This window comes from Dicentrarchus labrax, unplaced genomic scaffold (genome assembly GCF_905237075.1).
Source record: "Dicentrarchus labrax unplaced genomic scaffold, dlabrax2021, whole genome shotgun sequence".
Taxonomy (NCBI): domain Eukaryota; kingdom Metazoa; phylum Chordata; class Actinopteri; family Moronidae; genus Dicentrarchus; species Dicentrarchus labrax.
The window spans coordinates 19,733,920-19,761,074 of record NW_026136723.1 but is presented as its reverse complement, the minus strand read 5'-3'; the positions used below and the strand labels follow the sequence as shown (position 1 = coordinate 19,761,074).

Below are 27,155 nucleotides of genomic sequence, written 5' to 3'. Positions count from 1 at the left end.
CTAGAGTAAATGTACTTAGTTACATCCCACCACTGAATTTGCAATCACACAAAATTTTCCTCCTATTGCCTATTTATACACACTACTGCGACTCTGTAGAGTCGAATGTAGAGGGAAATATTGTACTCTTTACTCCACTACATTTATTTGACAGCTTAAGTTGGCCTACTGGTTACTGTGCAGGTTAAGACTTTACATACAAACCATGTCATCATTTTATAGAAAGATGATCATTACATTTAACTTGGCACCCACCAGGTGCAGCATTAAAATGTTGCTTACATGTCATTTTATCTGTAGTAAAAATCACAAATGATAACAACATAACACTTTCAAAGGAGCTATTCTGCATAACGAGTGCTTCCACTAAGAGCACTATAAAGAGGTACTTTATTCAACATTGCAGTACTGTTAACAGTGACATTAATGGGTTTACAGTTAAGGCAAAGTGGACAAATATCATTTCCACATTCACCTGGGACATTTATTAACCATTAGCTGTACCACCATATGCATTTAGGGATATTCATAAAGCCTTTACCGTCTCCACAGCCTGTAAGCGGTCAAAGATGTTAGTCTACATCCCCGAGGAAACAATACGAACTGATGAGAGAGTCACGTTTGTTTTATAATAGATGGCTCAGACCGTTTTCCCCCTCCTATGACATCAAGCTTTCACCCTGCTGTGTGCCACATCATTTGTAGGCATCCGGTGCGGGATGGGAAGGGTGGGGGGCGGGATGTCTGGGTGAGGAATAAAAGCCACAGGCATCTGTTAGTGTGGATATACATTGACGTTAACAACAAATTTAGAAATCGGTATCTTCCTTTTTCTTATACTCAAAAGGTGATGATTATTAGCCTTCTTGTTTTTCGTGCGTAAAAATGTCAGATCGGGTGTCTTTCGAAAAATCATAGAAAACGCGGAATTTGAGATTTTATTATGTTGAAGGTTGCACATTTTTGAGTTCTTAATATGTATCGTATGGCGTATGGCCAAGATACATCGAGATTCATATCCAGATGATGAAAACAGGGGGTAGCTATTTTCTTAAAATGGCAGAGATGGATTTAAAAACAGCCACATCAACGATGGAAGCATTGGTTCGTATCAGTGTGAGTAGTCTGTGTTTCTTTTATCGCTGCATGGATATATATATATATATAATCAACTTAGCATATTATTATTATTGTATTAACTATTGGGTATGCAATTATTATACATTTCCATGATGACTACAGACTGTAGTCTATTTTTAAAGAGGAGTACCGAATTAACAGCTTGGATGGCAGGTCTCCATGTTCCACCTGCCCGTCCATTTCTGCAAAACTGGCCTTCATATGCTGTATTTTTTTCCTGCACTCAGATGAAAGGTTGTTGAAATAAAATGAAATGAACGGTCTATAGCCGATGCCATTTTGGCTGATCTTTAATCTTTTCTGTGGAAAATCAATAGCCAGAGGTTCGTTATGTTTCCTCGGTGCTAATGGAGGTCCTAAAATGCCTCGGTACACCAGAGTCGAGCTTAATTCCTCCTCAGAATTAGAAAGAAAATAGGCTCCTTCAGTGATTATGTATTAGGGTGTTTCAAGCATTTTCCAATGACGGTGTGGGTGCAGACAGAAATGACACGTTTCTTTTTTTGGGCACACGGGATGGTCGTTTCCATGGAGACGCGATGCAGGACCTTTGGCTGATGCTGCTGCTGAGGCAAGGGAGGAAAAAAAGTGTGTGGGGGGGTGCTGCTTGTAGCATCGGCCGTTATAGGGTTAAAACATACAAGTAATTTGCAGGGATGGTTACATTATACCGGGGGGGGCAGGGGGTCTGAGGGTCTCAAGTCATGCACATATAACATTAAAACTGAAAAACAGAAGAAAAAAAAAACACATTTAAGATGCTGTCGAAGGAGCCACCACAGTAATTTCCTCCAGACCCCATCTTACCGGCGCGGGGGGCTCATTGCTCGCGATGCAATGCCTCAAACCCCTCCCCTCTTTTGCGCTGTCTTGATGCTGGAAATATACACGTAGTCTACTGCCATGGCGCCCAGATTCCAGGTGAAGGTAAGGATGCGCTGTCGCATCGCCTGTTTAACGCCTTCACCACGCCGGGCTCAGCTTTAACTGTGGTGTGCACTGATTATTTGCAATGGATACAACAGGGGCACATCTATCTCGCTGTATGTAGCCGGCTGGAAGCGCAAAAGCCTGATATTGCGATAGGCTAAATTGCTAGAAGGAGGAGAGAAAGGCAGGCCGGAGTTGACATTGGAGAATGACACAGAGAGACTGAGGTGTACTGGTGGAGAAAGTAGGTTATTTTGAAAATCCAATTATTCCAATGTAACGCCTCAATGTGGGTCCATTTTTTCGCAGCAGCCTAGTTCAGTCTCATCTGGGAAAGTGTCTGCAGCTGTATTGTTTTATTTGATATGTAAACAAAGATGTTGCTTTTATCAATGTGTGTGAGAGAGTATTGACATCCAGTTTAATATTGTGTGTGTTATTAGCCTTAATAAAAAGAAGTGGACATGCAGGAATTTACTGTATAAGATCACCTGTGTATTATCCCTACTGATACTGCATCCCTGTGGCCTTTAACTGTGGTGTTTGGTGTGCTGTGATAATCTGTCTGGATGCTGCATCATATCACATCAAATCACATCACAGTGACAAAATCCCCAAACCTCCTATGCAGCAGAGTCAGTCAGTTAGGCTTGTCCTGGTTTTGAAGTCAACTCATGGTGTCCGTGATGTCGGTGCACTGCCTCTGGCCCTGCAACAGTTTGGGCTGTAGGTCGAGGTTGTCTGTCAAGGGCATCCGTGAAGTAAACGAAAGCAGGCAATGCTGACTAGCAAAATGACTGCAAATGCAATATACTCCGCCTGTGCCACCAGACTGACGAACACTGACTCAACACAATAACTGAGTGATTATCACACATCCCAGTGTAGGGAAATGGATGAAGGAACAGGTCCCTTTAAACCATTATTTATGAGGCAGGGTATTGTGGTTAGACCGACTGTAGCTGTGAGGTCACAGGTTTCTACAACAGCAAGTGTGTCCTTTTCTCTCAAATCCATGTCCCTGAACAGAACCGTGACAACTCCAGGGGTGCAGCTTTTTACCCTCAGCTCGGATGCATCCACACTGAAGACTTACACTCGGTGTTATATGTGTAATTCACTGTGTCTTTCTATGAAATCCCCACTGCACCAAAGCTCACTCTGTACTCCCTCCTCAGTATCTATGTTAAGATGCAGAAAAATACTGGACCGTCCCTCTGTCCCTGGCTTAGCATGTGCTCATATGCAGGGCTGCAATATAAGGGATTCACTCTGTGCAGTGGTTGAATAATTGATGCCTGGTCTTTATCCATATTTAACAAGAATGATGTCCTCTGTCGCCTGTCAGGGACTTCTCTTCACTTTGCCCAGCCTGTCTCTAAATTCAATGTCTTTATAATGATGCTGTATCTTCTCGGTGGTACTCCCGCTAGTAGGGCTGGGTATTAAACTACTATACTTTTTATGTAAAGACTGAAAGTATCCAAAACTGACAAGCACAGAAACATAGCTTTAGAGACAGATTTAAATCAAAATGTTGCGAATATTAGACTAAATTAAGTTCCTGTATGGTTGCTTGTGTTAACACAAACTTTAACAGTTTAAAGTTGTGGATACATTTGTTTTGTTTATATTTCTCATAGTAAGGACATTTCTTTAATCCCTTTAAAGGTCCAGTGTGTAGAATTTAAGAGGATGTGTTGGCAGAAATGTAATATAATATTCATAGGGTCTATAATCACCTGCATATAGGAGTATTTGTGTTTTTATTACCATTGAATGAACCATTTTTATCTACAGGCACTGTGGGTCACCTTCTGTGGAGTCCGCCATGTTGAACTGCCATGTTTCTACAGAAGCCCTGAACGGACAAACCAAACAATGGCTGTAGATAGGGCTTTTCAGGTGTTTCACAGCCACCGTAGTTTCTCCTACACGCTTTACAACCTGTTCTCATTCCCAGGTCGTCAAATACAGATACTAGGTGCCACTAAATCCTACACACAGGTCCTTTAAAGGTTAACTGTGTACGTGTGGTCCTCTCGGCGAGTTATAATATTAATACAAACTAATCCAGGCTAGGAAATGCTGAATACTACCTATTTTTCTGCATGAAAGGTGCAATAATGTCACTTCTTTGCCTCTGATAGTCTAACATGAAGAGCCTGGAGAGTGAGCTGTATTGTCCTGTGTGTAAGGACATTGTCAAACAGCCCGTGGTCCTGCCATGCCAGCACAGTGTCTGCCTCATGTGTGCCTCGGAGGTCTTAGTCGCAAATGGCTACCCGCTTCCAGATCTTCCACCCGAGCCAAACTCCCCAGCCTCCACACCCAACACCCGCTCACCCCGCCAGGCCCGCAGGCCTACACCTAAAGCTGAGCAGCGACCTATTGACCGCGTGCTGCGGGCAGGTTTGGAATAGTTTCTTCATATCAATCCTCTCCCATACTTTTATGTCTCCCACTGCTCATAACTGGCCTTTCTTCTTGGTTTGAGGTCCCCACCCGCCTTCGCCATCCATGCCCCGGTCTCCGGGATATGGGACGTATCCAGGGCGACGCCGTAAGGAGGGCCCACCCCTGGTGATGATGTTCCCCTGTGTCCCCTGCGGCCGAGATGTGGAGCTGGGAGAGAAGGGCCTAACCGACTGTCTGCGCAACCTCACCTTGGAGCGTATAGTGGAGAGGTAGGTACCACACACACATGCACACACACTTATGCGTACACTCTTCAGCCAAAACAATTAAAAAATGCAAAGATATGCACCAAAATCCCACATAAGGATATTGTCCTTCTGTGATTCTGAGATTTGGGGCCAAATGTAGATGACTTGGGCCTGACAAACAGAAGGTGTGGGAACATGTCCAATGCTGATCGTAATCATTCAGCAGCAGCTGAGCTGTTGAAGAATCCTGCAGAGCATGCACTGCAACATACTGTATCTACTACTGTGGCTGACTGTGTGCTTCCATTATCTAGTAGCTTTGTGTTCACTTTATCTATCTCCTATTTGTCTCACTCGCTCACAATTTTTGAAGTCTTCACAACCTTTAATTTGGCTTTGATTAGAATTTTTGCTCATGTCCCTAATTGCTTTATGCTTTTGACTACAACTCTGATAAAAAGTTAAGAGCGTTCTCTCTGTTCTTCCTGCTCTCCCTCCACACCCCCACCAGGTACAGACACACAGTGAGTCTGGGCAGTGTGGCTGTGATGTGCCAGTTCTGTAAGCCTCCTCAAGCTCTTGAGGCCACTAAGGGCTGCGCTGACTGCAGAGCCAATTTCTGTAATGAGTGTTTCAAGCTCTATCACCCGTGGGGGACGCCACGGGCACAGCATGAACATATCCAGCCAACGCTGAACTTCAGACCAAAGGTAAGACATTGCGACACTGATGTATTTACAGAGATTAAAACCGGTTACTTTAAAAGTCATGACATGTTAAAACTTTGTAATATCGCTTTATAAAGAATGTATAAGTCGTCACTAATGGCTCATATAAATCCTATATGTTATATGCCATTCATAAAACAATATTCTGGTTGCTAAGCTGTGAAAAGAATCTCTTTGATTGGTGTTTCTATGTGTGAATTCTCCCTTTTTAACAAAAAATTAACTTCAGTTTTAAAAGGTCTACATTTTTATAATAAAAAATTAAATAAAGAGCTTGCTAAAAATATCAAGAAAGTGTCATCCTGAAAGAGGGTGATTATTCACAACCTGGCAATCCAAAAGCAGCTAATACATTTTATTAGATTTAAAGCTTTAAAGTTAATTTAAAATAATAAAACTCATTAGTTACAACTTATAAAGCCCTTATAAAGGGTGCATAAGAGGAAGCAGTACATGTAAAATTGTCACACTGTGCTTTTGCATTCACATTGCAAGCAAATTGCAAGCAAATTGGACCAAATTAGATATTTTTTGTGCACTCGCAATATGACACAGATCTTATTTTTTTGGAAACACAAAAGTGTGATACTTTCAGATCAGATTTAGGCCATGTTCGCCTTCTTAGGCCATCTATTTTCTGACCATGCAACCGCAGTGATGAAACAACAAACAGGAACGAAAATGTGTGTACACATTTATTTAAGATTTAAATAAAAACACCTTTACATTTACTTTTTGGTGGCACTGACTGCTGTTGTAAAAATGGTTTCCTTTCTTTGCATAAACAGAAGACTGGCCCTGTATATGAACACAACCTCATAATGATCTGCTCTTCCTCCCTTGCCCCAGATAAAAATGTTTGGCTCATTTTGCTCTTCGTCCTCAGGTTCTGACCTGTCCAGAGCACGACCAGGAGAAACTGCAGTTCTATTGTAGGTCCTGCCAACGTCTCCTCTGCCCTCTTTGCAAACTGCGCCGCATCCACACCGGACACAAAATCCTGCCAGTCGCCCACGCATACCAAGCCCTGAAGGTACGACTCTGAATCTGACATTGTCTGCTCTGGGTTTCTCTAAATTTCCTGCAAAATAAAAGGTGTAATACATACAGGATAGCGTTTCTGACAAACACAATTTAACATTTAAAAATGTGAAGATAGAAAAACATCAGTGCACGGAAGGTTGTGATGGATTTATGATGAAACAACTCCAAAACCTAGCTAAATTGAAATAATTTAATTTTTTGACTCAGATTAAGTATAATTACTACACTTCAGACAAACACACTATTAGAGACTAATTTTCTAGCATACAGGACAAACTATATGACACTGCATCATGTTTCCTCCATTTTAAGGGCATAGAGGGCACTTTATCATGTTTAATCTATCATAGGGGCTTCCAACTGTGAGTTTTTGCAGCTGTCATTAGTGCGTATAAGCTTGAAATCAGTGTTCATATAAATGATGTGAAGGATTTTATTCTTACTCTTTACATACATTTTAAGTAAAAAAAAATGTTTTGTGCTCGTCATTCATACATTACTAGGCTTAATTAGTAAAAATAATACTTTTATGTTTAAAGACAGTTCTTGAATTTTGAAATTAGATTATGTTTTCTCAACAGCATGCATACTTGGTATTTTCTTCTTAGTGATTTAAAGTTTGATTACTTTTTGAGTAATTTAATTTGATATTTTATACAGTGGAACGATACAGTGACATTTCAATATCTAAAAGACAAGCAATGTAAGGCTGTGTGTAACAATTAAGCTGGTGTATGTTTGTTGTTTGTATTTATTTTCTGTTTATTTTACAGGAGAAGATTACAAAGGAGATGAACTACATTCTGTCCAACCAGGACACAGTTCTGGGACAGATTACCCAGCTGGAGAGTTCCATCACTCAGACTGAGGTGATTAATACTTTGGCCTGACAAAATGTTGCTGAACATGGAATTAACACCAGTCAACAGCTAAATACTAAAAAAAAAAAAAAAAAAAACTGTTGATTTTTAACAGCTTCATTGACAGACAGCCAACTTGTGTTTGCTCACACTCACTTGTTGAAAGATTGACCATTTAAAATTCTAAGAAGGATATGGACAATGAATACATTAACACACTATAGTGTAGTTGTTAGCAGATATAAGGACATTTATTGTTGTATTTTTCAATAATTATTTATGAAAAATTAGGCTTTAAATTACATATAAATACATTCATAACTGGTGTATAAACAGTTAATTAAGCATTCATAACAGAGTATAACATTGCTGTATGTTTAATTATCCTTACAGTGTGTTGAAAGATATTGTATTATATGTTTTTACACATGAACAAATAATTTGAAGGCCAGTTGAAAGCTGTTTTATAAATGTTTTAAAAAGATAATTACTAGATTCCTCCTGGAGCTTTCAGCTGCATCTCATGGCCTTCATCAGCTGATTGGATTTGGTCAGACGTTTTTATGCATAAATAAATATTGTATAAATACATATAATTAATACATATTAAATTAATATTTAATTATTTATTAATTCATACTGTACCTTATATAATTACAAATTACTTATCTGTTTATTAACCAGTTATGGATGCTTCACAGGAGGAGTTATAGAAAATATTAAAACTTTATATTTTATATTTTCATACCTTATGTCCTTTAAGCGCTTGTTGTTGTCGTAAAACTATTTTTGTAAAAGGCTCGGTGAATAAACCTGACACAAAGATGTTGTCAACAAGCATCAGCTATTCAGCTGTTTCCACGTGCTAAAACGTTTGTCTGTGTTATTCATCACCAGGTAAACAGCGTGGCAGCCAGAGAGCAGCTGGCCCAGAGCATCAGGGATCTGACGGCTGCTCTGGCCGAGCGCCATGCTTCGCTCACCCAGGCTCTGGAGTCGACACGGCAGAAACGAGGCGAGGCGTTGGCTTCTCAAGTGGCGGAGAGACGGAGCTTGATGGAACACGCAGGGCTCATGGCGTTCACCCAGGAGCTGCTGAAAGAAACAGACCAGCCCTGTTTTGTGCAGGCTGCTCGCCAGACTCATAACAGGTTTTCTATTTGTTCCATCTTTGGCATCTTTTGCACCGCTCTCTGTCTTGATTGAATAGATCAGTTCTAGCTTTCTTTGTTAGTAACTTTTCATTTCATTAGAACAGGTTTTACTCACACCTAAAGTTCATGCACAAAACAAACAAGCTTAGAGTAGAAAATTATTTAGTTAGTTGTTGTTCCACATTCGTGCCATCAGGCATTCAGTTTGTTTAGAGTTAATCCCACATACAGCGCACTGTCCCGCTCTCATAAATACTCACTGGTGCCCCAAATGAGTATTAATTGGAAGGTAGTCTCCAAGAAATTCAGAACTGACTTCTCTTTGAGTAGCATTTGCTAAAATCTACAATGCCCAGCTGTTGGAGGAAATTACTTAATATTTAGGAAAGGTTTGGAACCCCTCTTTAGTAGAATTGAATGGGATTGGGGTTAAGTGATACGGACACGGTAGGGAGAGTATCGGTCCTTTCGTGGGAAGAAAAACATAGAATAACACCGGCCTTATCTTTTAAAAATGATCATACACACCTCCCTCTTCATCAATCTGTCTCACCTCCCCCCGCCCCAACCAATCTTAAAGAAAGCATTGTGTAAACACTGCTCCTCCTTTCTTTCTCTAACACTGATTTCCCTGTTTTTCACTGCACCAGGTTGAGCAAAGGAATTGACAATCTGCAGCATTTCACTCTGGCTGCGGATCCATCCTTCAGACACTTCCAGCTCGATGTCTCCAAAGAACTCAAACTCCTCACTGAGTTGAACTTCATCCAGGGTGAGAAAGGGAGTGAATGAGAGGAAGGGTGGGGATGGAGATAGAGGAAGTGAACATGATAAAGAAGGAAAGGGGTGAAGAGGAGAAGGAGAGGAAATCTTATTGATGGCTTTATTTAATCTAACCTATACTTTCTAATGAAGCCATTAAATGTAGTAAGCAAACGTTGTAGTTATAGAAGTGAATACAGTAGTACAACTATCACATGTTAAACTTGTTATTGACGTAAACTCCCCAATAAACCATTTTTATCACAGCTCCTTTGGCTCCAGTGATTGATACCCAGCGTACTCTGGCCTACGACCAGCTCTTCCTGTGCTGGCGACTGCCCCAGGACTCTGCATCCGCCTGGCACTTCTCCGTCGAGTATCGCCGTCGGGGTGTGGTACCAGGGGGAGCGTCTAGAGGTGGGATCAGAGGTGGATTGGCCGCTGCCCGCTGGGGTTGGCAGCGACTGGATGAAGTGAGTGGGAGCAGCGCTGTGATCGACAGGTTGGAGATGGACAGTGTGTACGTGCTGCGGGTGAGAGGCTGCAACAAGGCGGGCTACGGGGAGTACAGTGAGGAGGTGTACCTCCACACCCCGCCTGCACCAGGTTAGTTTGGTCCACACACAACTTTTAAAGTAAACAGCAGAGTTAATTATAATTTCAGACACTTAATGGTTTATAGGAAAACAACAGACACACCTTGATTCATGATTATGAATAATACATGAAACTTTCTTTTGCAAAAGATAAGCAACATTAGAAAAAGGGTAGAAATATTCTTACACATATTTAATAGGATGGAATCATGTAATGCAAAACATTTGAGTCTCAAAGCATCAGCAGTGAGCTGGGATAACATTGTGGGATTTGGGGACACTATAACAAGGGAGTAGAAAAAATATGATTAAAATGTACCAGGAGAGTGTGTTTGAGCATTACCAATATTGTACAGTTTCATGTACAATAATTGCACCAAAACATAAACCACTAAATCAAAACACCTTACCAAAATTGGCTATTGACAGTCCACAGTACAACAGTAACCCTCTGAGGCATCGAATTGTTGTCTGCATCGGTTGTAATAGTTGACAACCTCACAGGGTACCTCTCCTGTCCACACAATATGGTCAAATGCATTTACAACGGACTGTTGATGACTGTAAAAAGGTTGCTCTGAAAAACTCTGGTATCAAATCCTCAGGGTGGGGCATAGTGTGGTTACAACAGGCCAAGTTACTCACCTGTTTGGACTTCTTTTTAGCAATGCAGGTGTATTCTCATATCTATGCATTAACTTTGTGATTACAATGTTGTTTTTGCTATAAGGAAAGAGGACACAGTTACACAGTAAACTGGGATTATCCTTTAACTTGTTCGGTGCTAACAGAATGTCAGAAGGATCATCCCCCACCTGCATAAAGTGTCTCATTTCTTTTTGTTTCCTCCACCCAACTATGCGAAGGTTATTTCTACTATTTTTGGTTAATGACTTATAGACTCTAGTGTAAGTGTAAAGTGTATGACAGCTACATAAAATTATATCCACACAGCAAGCTGCAGTTGCTGTCATCCAGGGGCCATTCATCTCTTCACACCTGCTATTATTTATTAGACACAGTAAAAGCATTAGGATGGTTACCATGGTGAGCAGTTAATAATTCATTCTTTTTTCCTTTCTGCCCATTCCCATCTTTCTTTTTCCAAAATGTCCACCTCTTTCTCCACTTTCAACACATCCCCACTTTTTTATTTATTTATTTCTTCATCCTTCTCTCGTGTATTGTTTCCATTTCACAGCTTTGTACTTGTCATCTTCTTCTGCGCTACTTCCACGCTGCCAACCTACATGCCTCCTACGGAACGTAAGAAGTGCACTCATATGTCTTGACCACCCCTCTGCACCCCATACAACATAATCTTTCTCTTTGTGGCCATCCCATTCATTCTCTGTTCTTCCACTCCCCCCCCATCTAGACACCCACTCACCCCTCTGCCCCCCGTTCTATAACGAGATCTGTCCGAGCACTGATGAGGTTTGCAGTTTGTTAAGACATGATGCTTAACAACATGGATCGGATTGAGATCCAGGGCTTTTTAATGGTCGAGTTGAGTGACTGGTGAATTCCTTGTGTCCCTGTAGGCTGTTTTTCCTCCCTGCTATTGTGAATGTTCCCTCTGTAAATTGTACCTCCAAAAATCTGCACTACCCACAGTCAGAGCTTCTTTGTGATACCTTCTGTATTTTACTCCCTGAGTCATCAATTTATAGATCAGTGTCCTTTTCTCTCAGTGCTGGTGGGAGGAGGTGCATGCCTGTTCTCTTTCCTCTCCCCCCAAGTCTCTCCTCTCAAATGCTTTGTATTTTCCTCATTTCTCTTCTCCTTTCTGCTTTCTGACTGTAAATCTGTAAAACTTTTCTGCTGTTGCATCCCAAACTTCTTCTGTCGCTTCTTAAACCCCTATATGTCATTTTTGAATGCACCTGTCTCCCTTTCTTCCCCTATCTACCCTCACATCTACTTCTTCTCCCCTCCCTTCCCTTTCCCTTTTCTCTACTGTGTCCTCTCTCCCTGTGTTCCCCCAGTGCTAAACTTCTACCTGGACTCTCGCTGGGGTCTCCATGCCGACCGGCTTGTGGTCAGTAAGGAGCAGCGTGGTGCTCGCAGCGTCCCCGGTCTGTCTCTGCTGCAGGCCGCAGACCATGCCCTCACTTCCTGTCACCTGACCTCTGACCTCCTGGTAGGAGATGTGGCTATTACACAAGGACGACACTATTGGGCATGCTCAGTGGAGCCTGGATCTTACTTAGTGAAGGTAACATACTTATAGTAGTACTTTCTACATATTTAATGTACTGAATGCTACATACTAACAGTGCATACTGAGTGCAGTAAGAATGAACACAGTTATTGTGCTTCTTTAGGACTGTGTGGGTGCGGTTTTATCAAATTTGCCAGTTGACAACATAAGCAAACGTCCCAACTGCCATCACTTATTCATTAAAACGTTACTAAACCCTGATTGGTGCCTGGAGGTATAAAACATAAAAGCACAAATACAGAAATCTCATCAAGAAGACAGATATGTTTGTAGAAAGAGATGACTTCAAATAAATCACCTTATAGTGAACCTTTGGCCTTCAATTAATGTCAGCAAACTAGATTGTTTCTAAGGAAATGAAAAGCTTCCAAAGAATTATGTGATGGATATCAGACTGTACTTTTTTTGTTTATATTGTATACATAAAACATACTTCGCTAATCATACCTTAATTTCTTAAAATTTGTGTTTACACAACTATTATTATTATTATCGTTATATAATATTATAAACATTTGAACATAGTGATCACATATCTACGTCAGGCTTATTTTCACAATTATGTTTTATTTCATCTCCTGAAGATGTTTGTATTTCTGCTTCACTTTAAATAATAGTAAATGAGAAAAGAGAAAGGACAAATGTTAAGATTTGCTACAACAGAAATGTTTACTAAATTACAAATTGATTGTTTTTTTTCCTGTTTTGAACAGGTGGGAGTTGGTCTGGAATCCAAACTGCAAGAGTGGTTTCACCTTCCACAAGACATGGCCAGTCCGCGGTGAGTGGAAAATTAAATGGAAATCAATTGAGCTATAGTAGTAGAAAATAAATTGTAGTATTTAATCAAAGATGGGAAGCAACTATAATTACTCAAGCGCTGTACTTTTTCAAGATATTTTACTTTTCTATTTCCATTTATCCACTACATTTATTAGACAACTCCAGTTACTAGTTATTTTTTAGGTTAGGATTTTGCATAAAAAACATTGGATAGAGTAAAGTTAATGTCTATAAATTGTCAGCAGATCCACCAACGAGAGATTTACACTCTAATCTAATCTCTAATTTAGATTGCCGTTTAAATAACAGTTTTAGGCCAAAAGATCTTGTCCAAAGTGAAAACAAGGGAATAAAGTTGTGTAGCAAAACATACTGTTTTCTTTTTTCCTACCTCTGTAATCATCTCACAACCCTCAGATTTATCTTGTGATATTTGAAGGGGGGCCTGACCTCCAGGTTTGGAACTGCTGGACCACAGTATCTGTAGTAGATAAGAATAGCTCCACCTCGAGCAGCTACAACAGCAAAATGGTGCTTACACATTGATGCATCAGTGCTAACAATCTAATAATGTCTTATATAATTGTAACAGCCACAGGGGCCATTTTCAGCAATACAAGTTTGTTTCTTTTTGATAGTTAAGTAAATGTTGCTAATAATACTTCTGTACTTCTATTTAATTAGGACATAAATGCAGGACTTTCCCTTAATTGCACTCGAGTATTTTTACATTGCTGTATTGGTATTTTTTACTCAAGTAAAGGATCTAAACAGTTATTCTGCCGCTGTATGTGATACTAGATAAAAAATAAGGAAAAAGCGAAGATGATTCATCCACAGTAGTTGTTTTCATCCTCATTTATCAAACTATGCTCTCTCTGCAGCTACGACCCAGACAGCGGTCATGACAGTGGGGCAGAGGATGCCTTGGACTCTGCTCCTCCATTCTGCTTCCTCACTATGGGGATGGGTAAGATCTACTTGCCTCAGCACAGCTACCACCACCACAGTCACCACGGGAACAGTAACCGAGACCCCATCAGCAATGGCCCCTCCTCACCCACAGGTCTTACCTACCCGCTGCCGCCCCGGCTCGGGGTGTGCCTTGACTTTGAGAAGGGTCGCGTCACCTTCTATGATGCCCACTCTCTGCGACCTTTGTGGGAAGGTCACGTAGATTGCTCCGGCCCCGTGTGTCCAGCTTTCTGTTTCATCGGAGGAGGGGCGCTGCAGCTGCAGGAGCTGGTAGCCAATCGCAATGCAGATCAGACTCCGGTCAGAAGGGTAACGATCCAAACCCGTGTCTCTAATTCAAATAACAACTGACGGCTGATCTGAGGTCATATAGTAATTTGGAATGTAATTGGTAATTGTGAAGTATTTACTCAGCTAGAGCGAAAAGTTAGACATCTCAGCGATTTTGTTTTGTATTTTATTTTCTTTATATAAGAAAATGTTTCTATAGCAACAAATATGCAATGTAATTAAGTTTTTTACATTTTTGTTATATGCAGTTTTGCAAGAATTATAGCTTAAGTAGTGTCTGGTACATCCAGCACTTACAATGTAATTATATCTTTGATGCTTGCACTTGTAGCCAGGCTATATTGCATACATTTATAAAGCTAATGTAGATACAGCACCACCGTGTTGTCCTTCCTGTAGAAGCTTTTATTCTGTCACTTCATGTCCTTGATGTTAAAAGCTTAAGCTCATGTTTTAGAGAACATTATGTGATTGAAAAAAAAGAGGCCTCAACTATTTTATTGCCTCTGCAGCTAAACTCTGTTTAACAACACAGATTTCTTTGCTGTCGGTGAACACTTTATAGTCATTCACACATTATGATCCCAACCAAAGTTATTGTTTTTCTGGGATGTAAATGTGGTAAATTAGAGGTAGAGAGGAACAATGAGGCAATACTGTAATTAGAAGCTCCAATTATACCTCTGCTTCACAGCTAATCACTAGTTTCCACGGTTCTGTTTGTGCATTGCTATTTTGTATTTCAAATACACTAGTCTGATGTCTGTGTGTGTGGGTGTGTGCGTGTGTGTTTACTCTCCTATGTGCATGGGTACGTGTGTGGTTTGACTGATAACGACATTGCTTCATTGGCTGACGGTAAAAAGTTGTTTTCACGCAAACAATGGTTTTGATTTTTTTTAACCTTGCTTGATTGTAAGTTAATGAGCTTCTTATGAAACGATTTGCAGATTAAATTTATGTAAACTTCACCTGCTGGCAGAATGTTTGCAACAGAAAAAGGAATTAAGCAAATAAACACTGAATAAATGCTAATTGTTTAAATTACAAAAACACCTTCTGTTTCCTTTTGTTGTTGTTTCTGTTAAAATTTTGGTTGATCCAGGTTTTGAAATGTTCGTAATTACTTCACTGTGAGGATGAATCTTTACCCTTGTTTCACCACTAGGGTGCAGCAAGACATAAGCAGAACACCAGAGACATCTCCAACACAGTGCAGCTATTGAAGGATCAGAATATTTTTTAATTGTAACGATGAATCATTGGACCAATTTTTCATACAAATAGTCCTTTGTTATAGGATATTGGCAAACGTGCTGTTAAAAATTGGCATCCTTTTCCACATCTTCTTCCAAAACTACAGTTTGCTTTTATGGATCTCATATTTTTATGGATCTTTAAAACATATATCACCTGCCTTTTTTTTTATTACCTTCCCAATTAACCGTAGAGTGTCTGTCTTTGCTTACAGCACATTCCTTAAATTTACTCTATTATCTATAACCTATATGGATGGCCACACTTAACTGATAGCCATGATAATAAATTATTAGTATAACAGCACACAAACCTTTACACATGTTGGCTGATCTGGACAACCATCATAAAGTGGAACTAGGCAACTCACGCCAAGTTTTTTTACTCTACAGAACAGCATTTACTGCCAAATGGTCTTTTACATTTATGTATAGATTCATGTGTACGAAGCGCTGTATAGGAACCAGTAAATCAAACTTTATTGTTTATACACATGCAATAAAGAAATCACATAATGACAGAGATAAAATACGTGTCCTTTAGTCCTACATGTCCTCTGATATACTTAATATAACACAAGATAGTCTTGTAAAGTGCAAAGGACGCCACCTATTGGCTAATGACAGTTCAAAATAGAAAACAGATTCTGCAGACCCCTCAAATACCTCTAAATGTTGACATTTTTGGAGTTTCCTGATAGGATTATGGAATTTCACACAAATCAGAAATGATGCCTGACTATGAGATTCTTGCTCAATGAAACACCTTGATTGAGTGTAATGAATGATGATGACCATCTGCTTTTGATAGAGATATTAACACCTCACATGTGAAGGTACTTTGCATTCCTTATGTAAATGTAATGTAAATCGCTGGCGTTTACCTTTTATGAGCTTCAATATGAAAATCCACATGTGTGTTTAATTGGACCCACATTCAAGGAGAAACTGTAGGGGGATTTGGGTTTTGCTTCAACCACGAAGGGAAAATAAAATTGTTGAAAAAAAAAGAGAATTGAGAGAAAAAATAATAAAGCGCACAGCCTTGACACAAGCCAAGATTCTTTTTTAACGTCCTAATACACACAGATAAAAATACTGCCTCGAAAGGGAGGTTTAGCTCTGATCCCCCATGATATAGAAGATGTGGAATGTACAGTAAAGCATGAATACAGCACCACACAGCCCTACACCCACCCCCTTGTGCTTGCTGCACCTCTCTTCTTTAGTCCAAATCTGTAACAGATTGGGTTTAGTCTGACTGGAGGTATGCAGCCACAACACCACATGTAGGGGTCTGCATAATCCCTCCACTGAGTATTAAGCACACAGCATGGGCATTCTTTTAAAGACCTGGCAGGAATTACCAATACATAATCTCCACGATCATCATTTAGTATAGTTCAGAGGGAGAGAATTGGGGGAGGGAATCATCTGAACTTATGAAGGATCTCAGAGCTATATACAATCTGTGAGAGACAGTGCGCGGTGCCATCTGGAGAACACATAGGACAGAGTCTGTTTGGATCCGCTAACCCAACTGTCTTAAACAACATGAAGCTAAACCACATGTTCAAAAGACCTGATTTGTTTGTTGAACCTGCTTTGTGGTTTCTATAGCCTGAAGTGGAATACATTGTTTATGGGGAACCTGCTTATACTATTCTGCTGAGTCAAAACCATTAATGTGGATCTCTGTGATGGAGGCCTGCAGGAGGAATTAAGTGGGCAGGGGGTGAATTAAAAAAAGAGACATGAATATAATGTGTTTGTGCTGCGAGCTCAATTTCTGACAGCTGCTACCTTCTCTTTATGGCTGTGGAATTTTTATTTCATTGAAGAAGCAGATTAATTCCTAATCTTCATAAGCACAAACCTCAATGACTCTAGTTCACTGATCATACACTCCCTCTCCATATGTAACAGGTTATTTGCTGAAGGGATTGAATCACATTCACATCATTCATTTATTTTACTCAGTTTGCTCTGCCTTTAAATTCAATAACATTGCCTTGATATTATTCTTCAAGACGTGGCCACTGCTGAAACATTAATGTTTCTCTTTCTCGTTCATCCATCCACCCATGAGACTGCATAGCATTAATAATATACAACTTCCTGCTCTTATCACATTGATAATCTGAATAGAGGAAGAAGGGGAAAAAAATCAATCAGCTAAATGTTGGCTAAGAGGATTTGAGGGGCATAGCGGGGCCATCTTCCCTCACTATAATAAATGAGGGGTGACAGTAATGCTAGACAGAGCCCATATGGCCACATACTGTAACCTAGTGCACTGCGATAGCGAGAGAAGACACAGGGCTAATTCAGTCTAACATTTACACTCCAGTGGCATGTCCTACTCCACTGGATTTGTGTACTGCATTTTCTCTGTTTAATAATGCAATGAGTATTTTGTAATGATTGTGTAGTTTTATGCATTAATCAAACTACATACAGCGCACAACTGGACAACTATAGTGCCACTTGATATCAAACGCTACATTACAGGAGTAGTCTTAGGACATTTTGTCTAGCTTTAGTTAGCTTTCTTAATAATAGTTAGATGAGAAGATTTACAGAACTCTCGCATGGTTCAGCTGGGTACCTTAGCTTAGCATAAAGACTGTAAATGGGGAAAACTATATAGATTTCCCTGCGGAGTTGGCAGAGCTAAAAAAGACAGAAACACAAATGAATGTGGCTCACTCTATAACGTCTATACAAGTTCACAATGTCAACCTAACAGGTGATAATATGTCAGTGTTGTGTTCACTACTTGTTTCCACTGCCTCCGAGTGGCCAAAAAATAATAGTTATCGCAAGCTGAACTACAGTCTGAAACCCAAAATGTCGGAATCCTATCCTCTAAAGATGATATCATTTTGAACCTGAAGTAACAGTTCACTGGTTTGAACCATTAAAATCCTGTCTTTTGGATTGTGTGTGAAGTGGACCGAACTATATTACATAGCTTTTGGCCCTAAGGTGTAACTTTCAGGCTGGCTTAACTTCAGTTATATGTCTTTACACTCGGCCTGTAACTTAACAGCTTGGATATTATTGTTTCCATAAAACCAAGGTGTGGGATAGCATTTTAGAGAGACTAATGATATAAAATTCTTTGTAGCAAATGGTGTGAGCAGGTGTGGGACCATTGCACGTGTGGTTAGAAAACCATGATTTTAGATTGGGGTTTATGCATTATGTGACATATCCATTCAGTAAGTCAGTCAGTCAGGACACAGCATATTTTGAGTGGTTTTCCACCGTGGTCAAACATGCTGAGTCGGACCTCAATAGCCCCTGCAGAGTTGAAATTCCAGGTCTCTAAAAAGTGAAAGGCTAGTCAAATCAGTGTGTCAACAGGGGATCTGTAAACCACACGTTTCCTGGACGGCTCTGTCAAGACCAGCTGTGCATACATCATAGCCTGCATGATCTGTGTGTACAGTTAAAGAAGGAAATAAAAGACAGAGGGAAAGATAAAAATAAAGACAGAAAGAGAAAGAAAAAGAGAAAGACGTGTAACAACAGATACCAACAGACATACACAGAATATGAGGCGGAGGAGGGGGAGTTGGTATTTGATCTGTGAAAAGAAAAAAACAGTCCGACCATGTCTCTGAAGTCTGACAACTTCATAGTCCTATCTGTTACCATGTCAATACTTCACAACAGCCCACCCTGGCCTCCTCGTCTGTCCCTCCTCACCTTCCAGATGCTCACCCAGTGAAGGGGTGAAAGGTTGGCAGGTGCCTGGGGGAGCAGCAAGGAGCCTCAGGGTCAGATTTCTGAGAGGTCAAGCAGTCTCAGTCTTTTGGTGGAACATGCGGGGCGGGTGGGGGTGTGGGGCAATATGGCTAGTGTCCAGAGCAGGAGATAGACGGGACCACAGAGCAGCAGTCTCACCTAATCAACTTCATTTACTGGCAATGACAGACAGCCACGCCTGCCTGAGGCGGCCACAATCAGCTTTCAGGGTATTACCCACTACCCACTATAAATCCATAATCCTTGAATCCTTGACCTTTTGCATTTTCAAAGTAAAGTCAGTGACAGTCACAGTGTCATGGGCAAATATTCACTGCATTTGTGTGATTTAATTCCAAAGCTGAACTGTAATCGTGAAACAAATAAGTGTCTGAACCTTTCAAGTGACAGTTACTTACAATTTACTTGTCGCCTGTTTAAATGCAAACTGTAATTAGTCTGTGAGGTCATTCGGCAGCATATTGATGTGTGGCCAGATGAATCAACCCACGTGATTTTTCTGATCATGCAAAGGACCAAATCTGGTGGAGCATAAAAGGACATTGTCTATATAATGAGAGACCAAAGGCAATATCTTGTATGCAGGCAGTGATGCTCACATCCATCGACTGGACTTAATGAGCTTTCGTATGTAACTTCATGTTCAGTTTCTCCTGAGCCTCTTCATTACATCAGTGAAATGAGTCGATAAAGTTTGCAATGTCTGTCCTGAAATCAATGTGGAATTGGCAAGGCATACGCTGTCTTCCCAGCTGGATACAGCTACCAATCATATTTAATTCACCTACACATTAGCTACTTCTCTCAAAGACCTGTGTGCAACAGATCTATCAAAGGAAAACGATGCAGTGAGCAGTTCAACCCACTGGACAGAATTCCCCTCTTCCTCCCATTACCATCCATTATGTAAATATAAGATGTGGTCAGTTTATTCCAGTCTAGACATGTAGCCCTACATCATCCGCCCCTTGCTGAGTACACAGCACTGACCCACATTAATACATTTATAATCGATACCACCTCAGGTCCCGTGTGCAGACTCGCCTATCAGATGTTGAAGGAAATTGTGCAGTCCAATTTAAAATGGCCCGGGGGGAACTTTCATAGCCATGTGCCAATTAGTTCCACTGTCAATAATGGTAATGCTAAAGGACATTGTGTTCTAGGGTGAGAGGAGAGGATAGATAGAGGGAGGAGGGAGACATCATCAAGCTTATGCCCGTTGTTCATTGTTAATGGCTGTTACACTGACAAGAAGCATTTGATCAGACACATACCCCCATATTGAGGGGGTTGCGTTATGGGGCAGAATTACACAACCCATGAAGATAATAAGTAATGACGTCTTATAAAGGTCAACAAACAAAGCACTAGTGGGACAAACACAGGCCGTGTGATGAGATTCATTAGGACAGCATTGAGAGCATCGAGAGGGAGAAAGAGGGAGTTAAAGAGGGGAGTGAATTCCTCCACTGTTTCACTGCGGCCGTCACAACAGCAGCTGAAACAGGTGTGTGTCTTTACTTGGGGCACTGAGGGCAAGACAAGTGCTATTCTCACATGGTTCAGACCGGTCACACTTGACCGCACTCTGACCTTACACCCACTTGAGTAGCCCAAGACTTCATTAAGAAGGCCCTAAGTGGCGCAGGGGTCTCACAACTATTATCTCTGCAATTTAATACAGACTCTCCCTGTCCATAAATGATCTTGGCTCAAGGATATTTATGAGCAGTCTGCTTATCAGTGTCAAAACTTTCAGCAGGCCTGCTTTGAATTCGGGACCCCTGATGAGCTGTATCACGGGGGCTCTCCACCCTGATGCATCTACTTTGATTCGTGGTCACCTCACCTGTCTGAGGAGCCTCTTCTTTAACTTGCAAAGTCATCCCGAAACTCTGCTTTACTGAATATGGTACGTCCAGGCACGGAAGGAAGTTGCAAGGGGAAAGTGCAATTTCAAGATGGAAGTATAGAGAAGTACTGTCGTTCAAGGAAACAACACAGACCTAACCCTTTATTAGGAGAATGAAGAATTTGCCAGGGGATCACTAGTGAAAGCTTGAGATTTGAGACTGTCACATTTAAGTCACAAAAATCTTGACTTATCTCAGACTTAACTCACGAAAGACTTGCAAAAGCGAAGACATTTTTAACACGGTTAAAGCAGCAGACCTGGCATTATGCAAGATGGGTATATGTAATTATGCACAGGCTGATATTAGGTCTATGCATTCTTTGTAAAACTACACTATTAACACAGTTTTCAAGGAAGAATGTTGAAAGGCTGTATAATTTTCATGGTCGGCATTCAGAGACCTGATTAAGTTGCTCTTCACTGAATGTTTTTTGTCATGATATTGATGTTTAAACCTACTGCAGGGAGTTATAACTAGTTATGGAACTGTCCCAATTTCATACTGATGCCTGCATGACCTACATAAGAACACAAGATCGTCAGCTAGACGACTTCCTGTTTCTATAAAGCTATTCTTAATGCCTGCCACCAGGTCGGATTCGGTCGGATTCCCCTTGAAATCAATGAAACGAGGCAGTGGAAACATATTTGTCGGCCATTTCTGTGTGATAGAATAATGTTTACTTCTGGTGTATTGTGGGTACCCGATAATCAGTCTATTTTTATTAATTCTGTGATCAGGTTTAAATCAGATGTCATTTTAAACCATTAAGCCCGACAAAATGAAGGGTTTAAAAAAAGCTTTTCTCCTTTCTCAACCCAAGAATGGCTGAAGAAAATCTTCTTAATTGGACTTGGCCCAAAAGACTTAAAAAGAGCTCTGTTACGGGTCAATTCTTCAGATTTTCCAACGAGACAATCATAGGATTTCTTGTGGCTACATTGTAAAATTTCTCCTGAACCAACTAGAATCCGTTTCTGATTAAGATTGAGGTCATAAATAGGCCATGCTGTTTCAAAAAGCTTCCTGAATGTTACACACTGGACCTTTAAACCACTCCTTATTGTTGTTGATTGGTCTGGCATTCAGCTGCCAGGCTCAGTCGACTCAATTTGATTCTTTCCAGGACCAAAACTTTACAACAAAACTGGAGCTTGAAAGACTTGGCCTGGTTCTGCCAGGCTCACCTGTCTTCGCTTGGGTAAGTATCAGTTCTACCTCTCCCCCCAGCAATATCCCTATAGAACCTGGACATTGTGACACACTATTAGTCATTCTTTCCCCTTCCCAAACACATCTACACACACATCTAATGACAACATAACACAAAGCTATGGTTTCCAGCTCAGGAAACAGAGGGTTCCTGTTTTTGAGTCCAAGCTCTATTGTTATCTTAAACAGCATTTTGACAGTACATGCTCTCTCTCGCTCTCCTTTGGTCTGGTTTCTCTACCTCTCCAGCTCTTGCTTCACACACTGGAGATATTACACAATTCAACATGTAGCCAAATCTTGATCCCTATATAGCTCTTTAGCAGCACTCATTCTTATCTGGACCTTTCATTCTACTAATATTGACAAATCCAGAGAGATAGAGTCAACACAACTCTCCATTACCACTTTTCCTGTTTTATCTATGCCTCTTATCTTTGCTCTCTGGATGGAGTCACACAGTCACTCCTATTTCGGCACTTGAGGATCAAGTATCTCCTCTGCCATCGCTCTGTCTCTGTCAATCCCTCTCACACACCGTCTTCATGCTTTTTTTCCCTCCCTCATTCCTTCTGCCTACACTGCTATACTCACTCTTCGTTGTGGGAACCAAGGTGCTGCACACAGTCTATTGCACAGTTGAAGGTGTTAGGGGGATTGAAGAAAAGTCTGGATAAGCAACAGCTGGATTTAATGCACCATTAAGGTCATTGGTTGTTCAAGCTGCACCTGCAAATCCCCTGATTTCACCCCCCTCCTGTCTAAACCTCTCTCCCTTGTCTGCTCCCTCCCCTCCCTCCTCTCCTCTTTTCTCTGTTGCCCTCTCCTCTTTCGTCCACATACTCAGTCACCCTTTCTTTTCATTCCTAGCCCTCTCGGCTTTCTTTCTGTTGCCCTGTCAGCTATGAAATCCCTCCCTCTCTTTACTGTTCTTTTTTTTAATCAAAGGTAACCACTGCCACTGCTTCACCCCTTCTCTCACTCTGGTTCCCAACATCCCTTTCTCCTGTTTTATCTCACTCTGCATGTCCCCCTCTCTCTCATATGCTTTCTCTTTCTATCTGTTTGTCTCTCTCTCGTTCTCTCTTGTTTCAGTGCCCCTCCCGTTCGCAGGCTGTTGTGTTGTGTCTGCCAGGCCTTCTCGGCTGGAGCACAGGTTTCCTGAGTACTGGAACGGAACAGGAGCTGGCAGGGAGATACACTGAGAAACGCCAGCTCGACTGTTCCCACTGAGTGTCACACACGCTCACACTGCTGTTCATAGCGATGCAACACAGGCAGGACACAGCACACGCTATGATGTATGTAATGATGAGGCATGCCATGGGTAATCCCACCTGGATTCAGTTTATTCTGTCGATGCAGTGGAGTAACCTAACCTGACCACAGTCTCATATGTATTATATCACATCTTATAAAGCATATAAAGAAGGTCCAGGTTGTTTTAATCTTCTTGAACAGAGTCTAATTCAAAAATAGTATTATTTGTTTTTATTGTACAGATTTTTAAAATCTATTTGAATTGCTGCCTTTTAATTTACCACTATTTGTATATATATGCATATATGTATATACAGTTCAATAGGTTATTATAGGATGGATAATTCATGGATAAAGTTATTTATCAAGCAAAAATAGGCCAAACATTTATTTGTTCAAATGTTGGGATCTTCTGCTTTTCTTGAATATCTTTGGATTTGGGATTTCTGTGAACGTGAAAATGGGCATTTTTATTATTTTCTGAGATTTTACAGACTAAACAATTTAAAACTTAATAACTAATGGTCATCATATTAATTGAAGATCCTTGTGCTGCAGTTGCATGTTAAGAACATGCAATAAACATGGATGGGCAGACATTTAGGCCATAGCATGATGGCTGTTTTATACAGCCTCAAAGCCATTCGCAAGATGAAGGATCCTCGAACAACATTGCAAACTTGGAAGGATAATTGTTGATTTCAGGACTTTAAAATGTATGCTTTCAGCAAACAGACATAAACGCTGACTTCCAGGCTTGCGTATAACAGTCTCCATAAACAGAAGAAACAGGCTCTACCCATCTGGCAGGCGCGCAGACCGTCACTTACACTATTAACACTGGTGCAGACAAACATAAACACCACCGTCCTAAGAATAACTCTCCATTTTCCCCCCGAAGAATGATGTTTATTTCTCAGTGGCTCTTTAGTGTGTCCCTCTCCCCAGCTAACTGAATGATGTTTACATCTCCCACTCCTCCTAATTTCACTCTTGAGAGGCAGTGCCCTCTGCACCTGGACAGTTCACCACCCTGAATGAACAGACTGCCCCAGAGCACCTAAAGAGACACTGAGATCAAACACCAGCCTTTCTCCCAACGGCCCCTAATGAAATTGTTGTTGGATTCCTAACATTTATATTTATGGATAGCTTTTAGCTTGGGCTAATGGTAATCTAATTTTCAAAATGGCTTTTCTAAATTAAAAGGGTGACACAGAGAAACAGTTAGAGGTCTAATGTGTTTTAAAAGCCTGACTGGGGGGCTCATTAAAGACTCCGTTGAAACAAATTGTTTTCTCTCTCTCAGCTGACAGGGTATTGGTGTTGTTAATACATCAGAAAACAGTCTAGGGCAGTCTTTTAATGAAAATCACAGCCAGCTACAACATTGAGATTTATCGAGAACTGAGAAGAACATGTAGTAATTAATCTTTCTGACCACTGTCTCACCACTCCTCTCTTATAAACGGGTCGATGACACAAACAAGGAAATATAGAATGAAATCTCAGTGTCCTTTGCATCAAGGATGTATTGATGAAAAAATACAATATGTAAGAAAATAATAGTAATGCTAATTAATGAATAAACGTAAAAAAAAAAAAAAAGATTTACATACAAAAATAAATATATAAAACAAGTGACAAAAGTTATGTTCTCTTAATTTTCAAGTGATCTTGATTATATTTTTCTTTTGAATAAAGACATTTGCAAACATTATGAAATTACAACAAAAACTGACTCATAATAATAAAGCTGATTTGCAGGAATCTCTTTAGTAACGTAGCAGTAACTACGTTTCCCATAAGGCGTTGCGGTTTGCCACGTCATATATCCGCGCAGAGCTGAGGTGGCGTTTGAGAGGTAAACACGTCGGATTAGTACTTTCTTTAAACGGATTATTGAAAATAATCAAACGAACCAGTGATTTAATGTAAACCATTGATTTTGTGCGGTTGTTCTGTCCCCTCCGACTACCCTGGTTTCTGTTCCTCTTGTGTTGTAAGCTAGAGAGACAACACGGTGCTACTTTGGTGTGCTAAAGCTAAAGCTAAAGCTAATTGAATGAATAAGGTGAGCCTGTTAACCGGTCGCTTCTCTTTCAGGTTGTTTTCCCGGCTGCTCTCATCATGACTAAGCTCCTGGAGTGGCTGTTCGGAGGCTCGGTGGTGGCCGCCGTCTGGGCTCTGGTCACTTTCGACCTGTTGGACTTGAGCCTGCCGCAGACGTACAGAGAGGTTGCCTGGCCGATGCCTCTGTATCTGCTGGTCTCATTTGGCTGCTACTCCCTGGCCACGGTGGGATACCGGGTGGCCACCTTCAATGACTGCGATGAGGCGGCGAAAGAGCTGCAGGAGCAGATAAAAGAAGCCAAAGAGGACTTGAGGAAAAAGGGCTTAAAGATGTAGTACCTGAGAAGGACTATGTACGACCTTTTTGGGAGACCGAAAAGGCGATGCACGGACCACTTTCACACACAACCAAGTGTCTGCTCCTGTAATGTTTGAGTTGTATCTCTTGTTTAGAATGTGGAAATGTTGTTGGATGAGACTGAACTGTTTCCAGCAGACATGATCTGAACATCAGTCATAATAACCCTCAAATCCAGCTGTGTTTTGGTACAGTGTCTTAGTGAGTCAGATTAGATATTAATCAGAAATGCTTCAGGGAATTGGTAATGAATGGCCTATATGTATGATTCATGAATGACAACAGAGCAGTTTGTATTCTCCCCATGTAAAGACCTCTTTTATAAAGTAACTGACTAATACTCAATAATCAGTGTCTGTTCAAATCCGTTTGTAGCAGGTGGTTTATAATGATTGATGCACTATAAACCAGATGAAAGAAGAACACACAAATGGCACCGTCTTTGGTTGCAAACACACAGTTAAACACCACTGAGAGTCGCTGGTTTGCTAAATGATCATCTGTAACCATTTTCCGATCACTTGAAATGCCAACCAAATGAAACCCCAAAGGTCACACTGGAACAATCTGACTTACAGACTGTTTCCACTGAGAATTCTCAGATGCTTTCAATCTGCGTCAGCTCCAAAATAGTACAACACAGTGTGGATGTTTGTGTGTGTGTTTGTCAGGAGATTGCTGCTTGTCAGTACGGATGGACTAGATTTTATCTGTAAAGAAGTGTACATTCCATTGTCCAATTTCAGACTTGTGCCCTACGGCTATTGCTGGGACTTAATTAAATTGGAGTCTATTTTTTGTCAGTTTTTCTGCCTACAAATGTGTGTGTGTGTTTGTGGGTTGGGGGTTCGTATAGGGCCAAGAGGTATGCGAGTATGTGCATGAGGGCTCGCATATATGATGCATTCCTTCTCCAAGCATAACCCACATCGCCTCAGGGCTTTATATCAACTTCTCAATGCCTCGCTCTGTGCAAGAGACAGATCTCTTTTGTCCGATTTCGTAGTTAACGACATGGAATACACATAAATATACAGCATTTTTCTTTTCTTCCCTCACAGAGGTTTGTTCCAATCAAAAAATGTAAGCGAAGTATGTAGTTCTGAAGTAATCTGATGTTGGCAAGTGCAGTTCTTTTTGTGTGAGCCTT

General features: G+C 40.8%; 2 protein-coding genes across 6 annotated transcripts; both read left to right on the top strand.

Moving 5' to 3' along the window:
• The first annotated feature begins 385 nt into the window (after positions 1–385).
• On the top strand, positions 386–15,208 carry trim46b (tripartite motif containing 46b). Of its 5 annotated transcripts, none has more exons than XM_051390225.1 (12): positions 386–1,116; positions 4,221–4,482; positions 4,568–4,757; positions 5,248–5,446; positions 6,351–6,497; positions 7,282–7,377; positions 8,266–8,519; positions 9,173–9,294; positions 9,552–9,890; positions 11,082–11,146; positions 11,259–11,317; positions 11,869–12,025. In XM_051390225.1, exons 1-12 carry the CDS (start codon positions 1,024–1,026, stop codon positions 11,927–11,929), a joined length of 1,887 nt encoding a protein of 628 aa, XP_051246185.1. In that variant the 5' UTR covers positions 386–1,023; the 3' UTR covers positions 11,930–12,025. The 5 variants fall into 5 exon arrangements, with proteins under 5 accessions (XP_051246185.1, XP_051246187.1, XP_051246188.1 ...); XM_051390223.1 differs by lacking the exons at positions 11,082–11,146; positions 11,259–11,317 and adding exons at positions 12,818–12,885; positions 13,772–15,208 and having other exon boundaries at positions 392–1,116; positions 11,869–12,098; XM_051390224.1 differs by lacking the exons at positions 386–1,116; positions 11,082–11,146; positions 11,259–11,317 and adding exons at positions 1,823–2,067; positions 12,818–12,885; positions 13,772–15,208 and having other exon boundaries at positions 11,869–12,098.
• A 10,177-nt stretch (positions 15,209–25,385) lies between these two features.
• On the top strand, positions 25,386–26,811 carry dpm3 (dolichyl-phosphate mannosyltransferase subunit 3, regulatory). Its single transcript, XM_051391026.1, has 2 exons — positions 25,386–25,438; positions 25,681–26,811. The coding sequence occupies exon 2, from the start codon at positions 25,705–25,707 to the stop codon at positions 25,981–25,983; it is 279 nt and encodes a 92-aa protein (XP_051246986.1). The 5' UTR covers positions 25,386–25,438; positions 25,681–25,704; the 3' UTR covers positions 25,984–26,811.
• The last annotated feature ends 344 nt before the right edge of the window (positions 26,812–27,155 follow it).

Excerpts from the sequence above, each read along its gene's own strand:
- trim46b (XM_051390223.1), top strand. The coding sequence starts at position 1,024 with ATGATGAAAACAGGGGGTAGCTATTTTCTTAAAATGGCAGAGATGGAT. Across the intron at positions 1,117-4,220 it reads AAGCATTGGTTCGTATCAGT|TCTAACATGAAGAGCCTGGA; the intron begins GTGAGTAGTCTG and ends TGCCTCTGATAG. Across the intron at positions 12,099-12,817 it reads CTGGATCTTACTTAGTGAAG|GTGGGAGTTGGTCTGGAATC; the intron begins GTAACATACTTA and ends TGTTTTGAACAG.
- dpm3 (XM_051391026.1), top strand. The coding sequence starts at position 25,705 with ATGACTAAGCTCCTGGAGTGGCTGTTCGGAGGCTCGGTGGTGGCCGCC.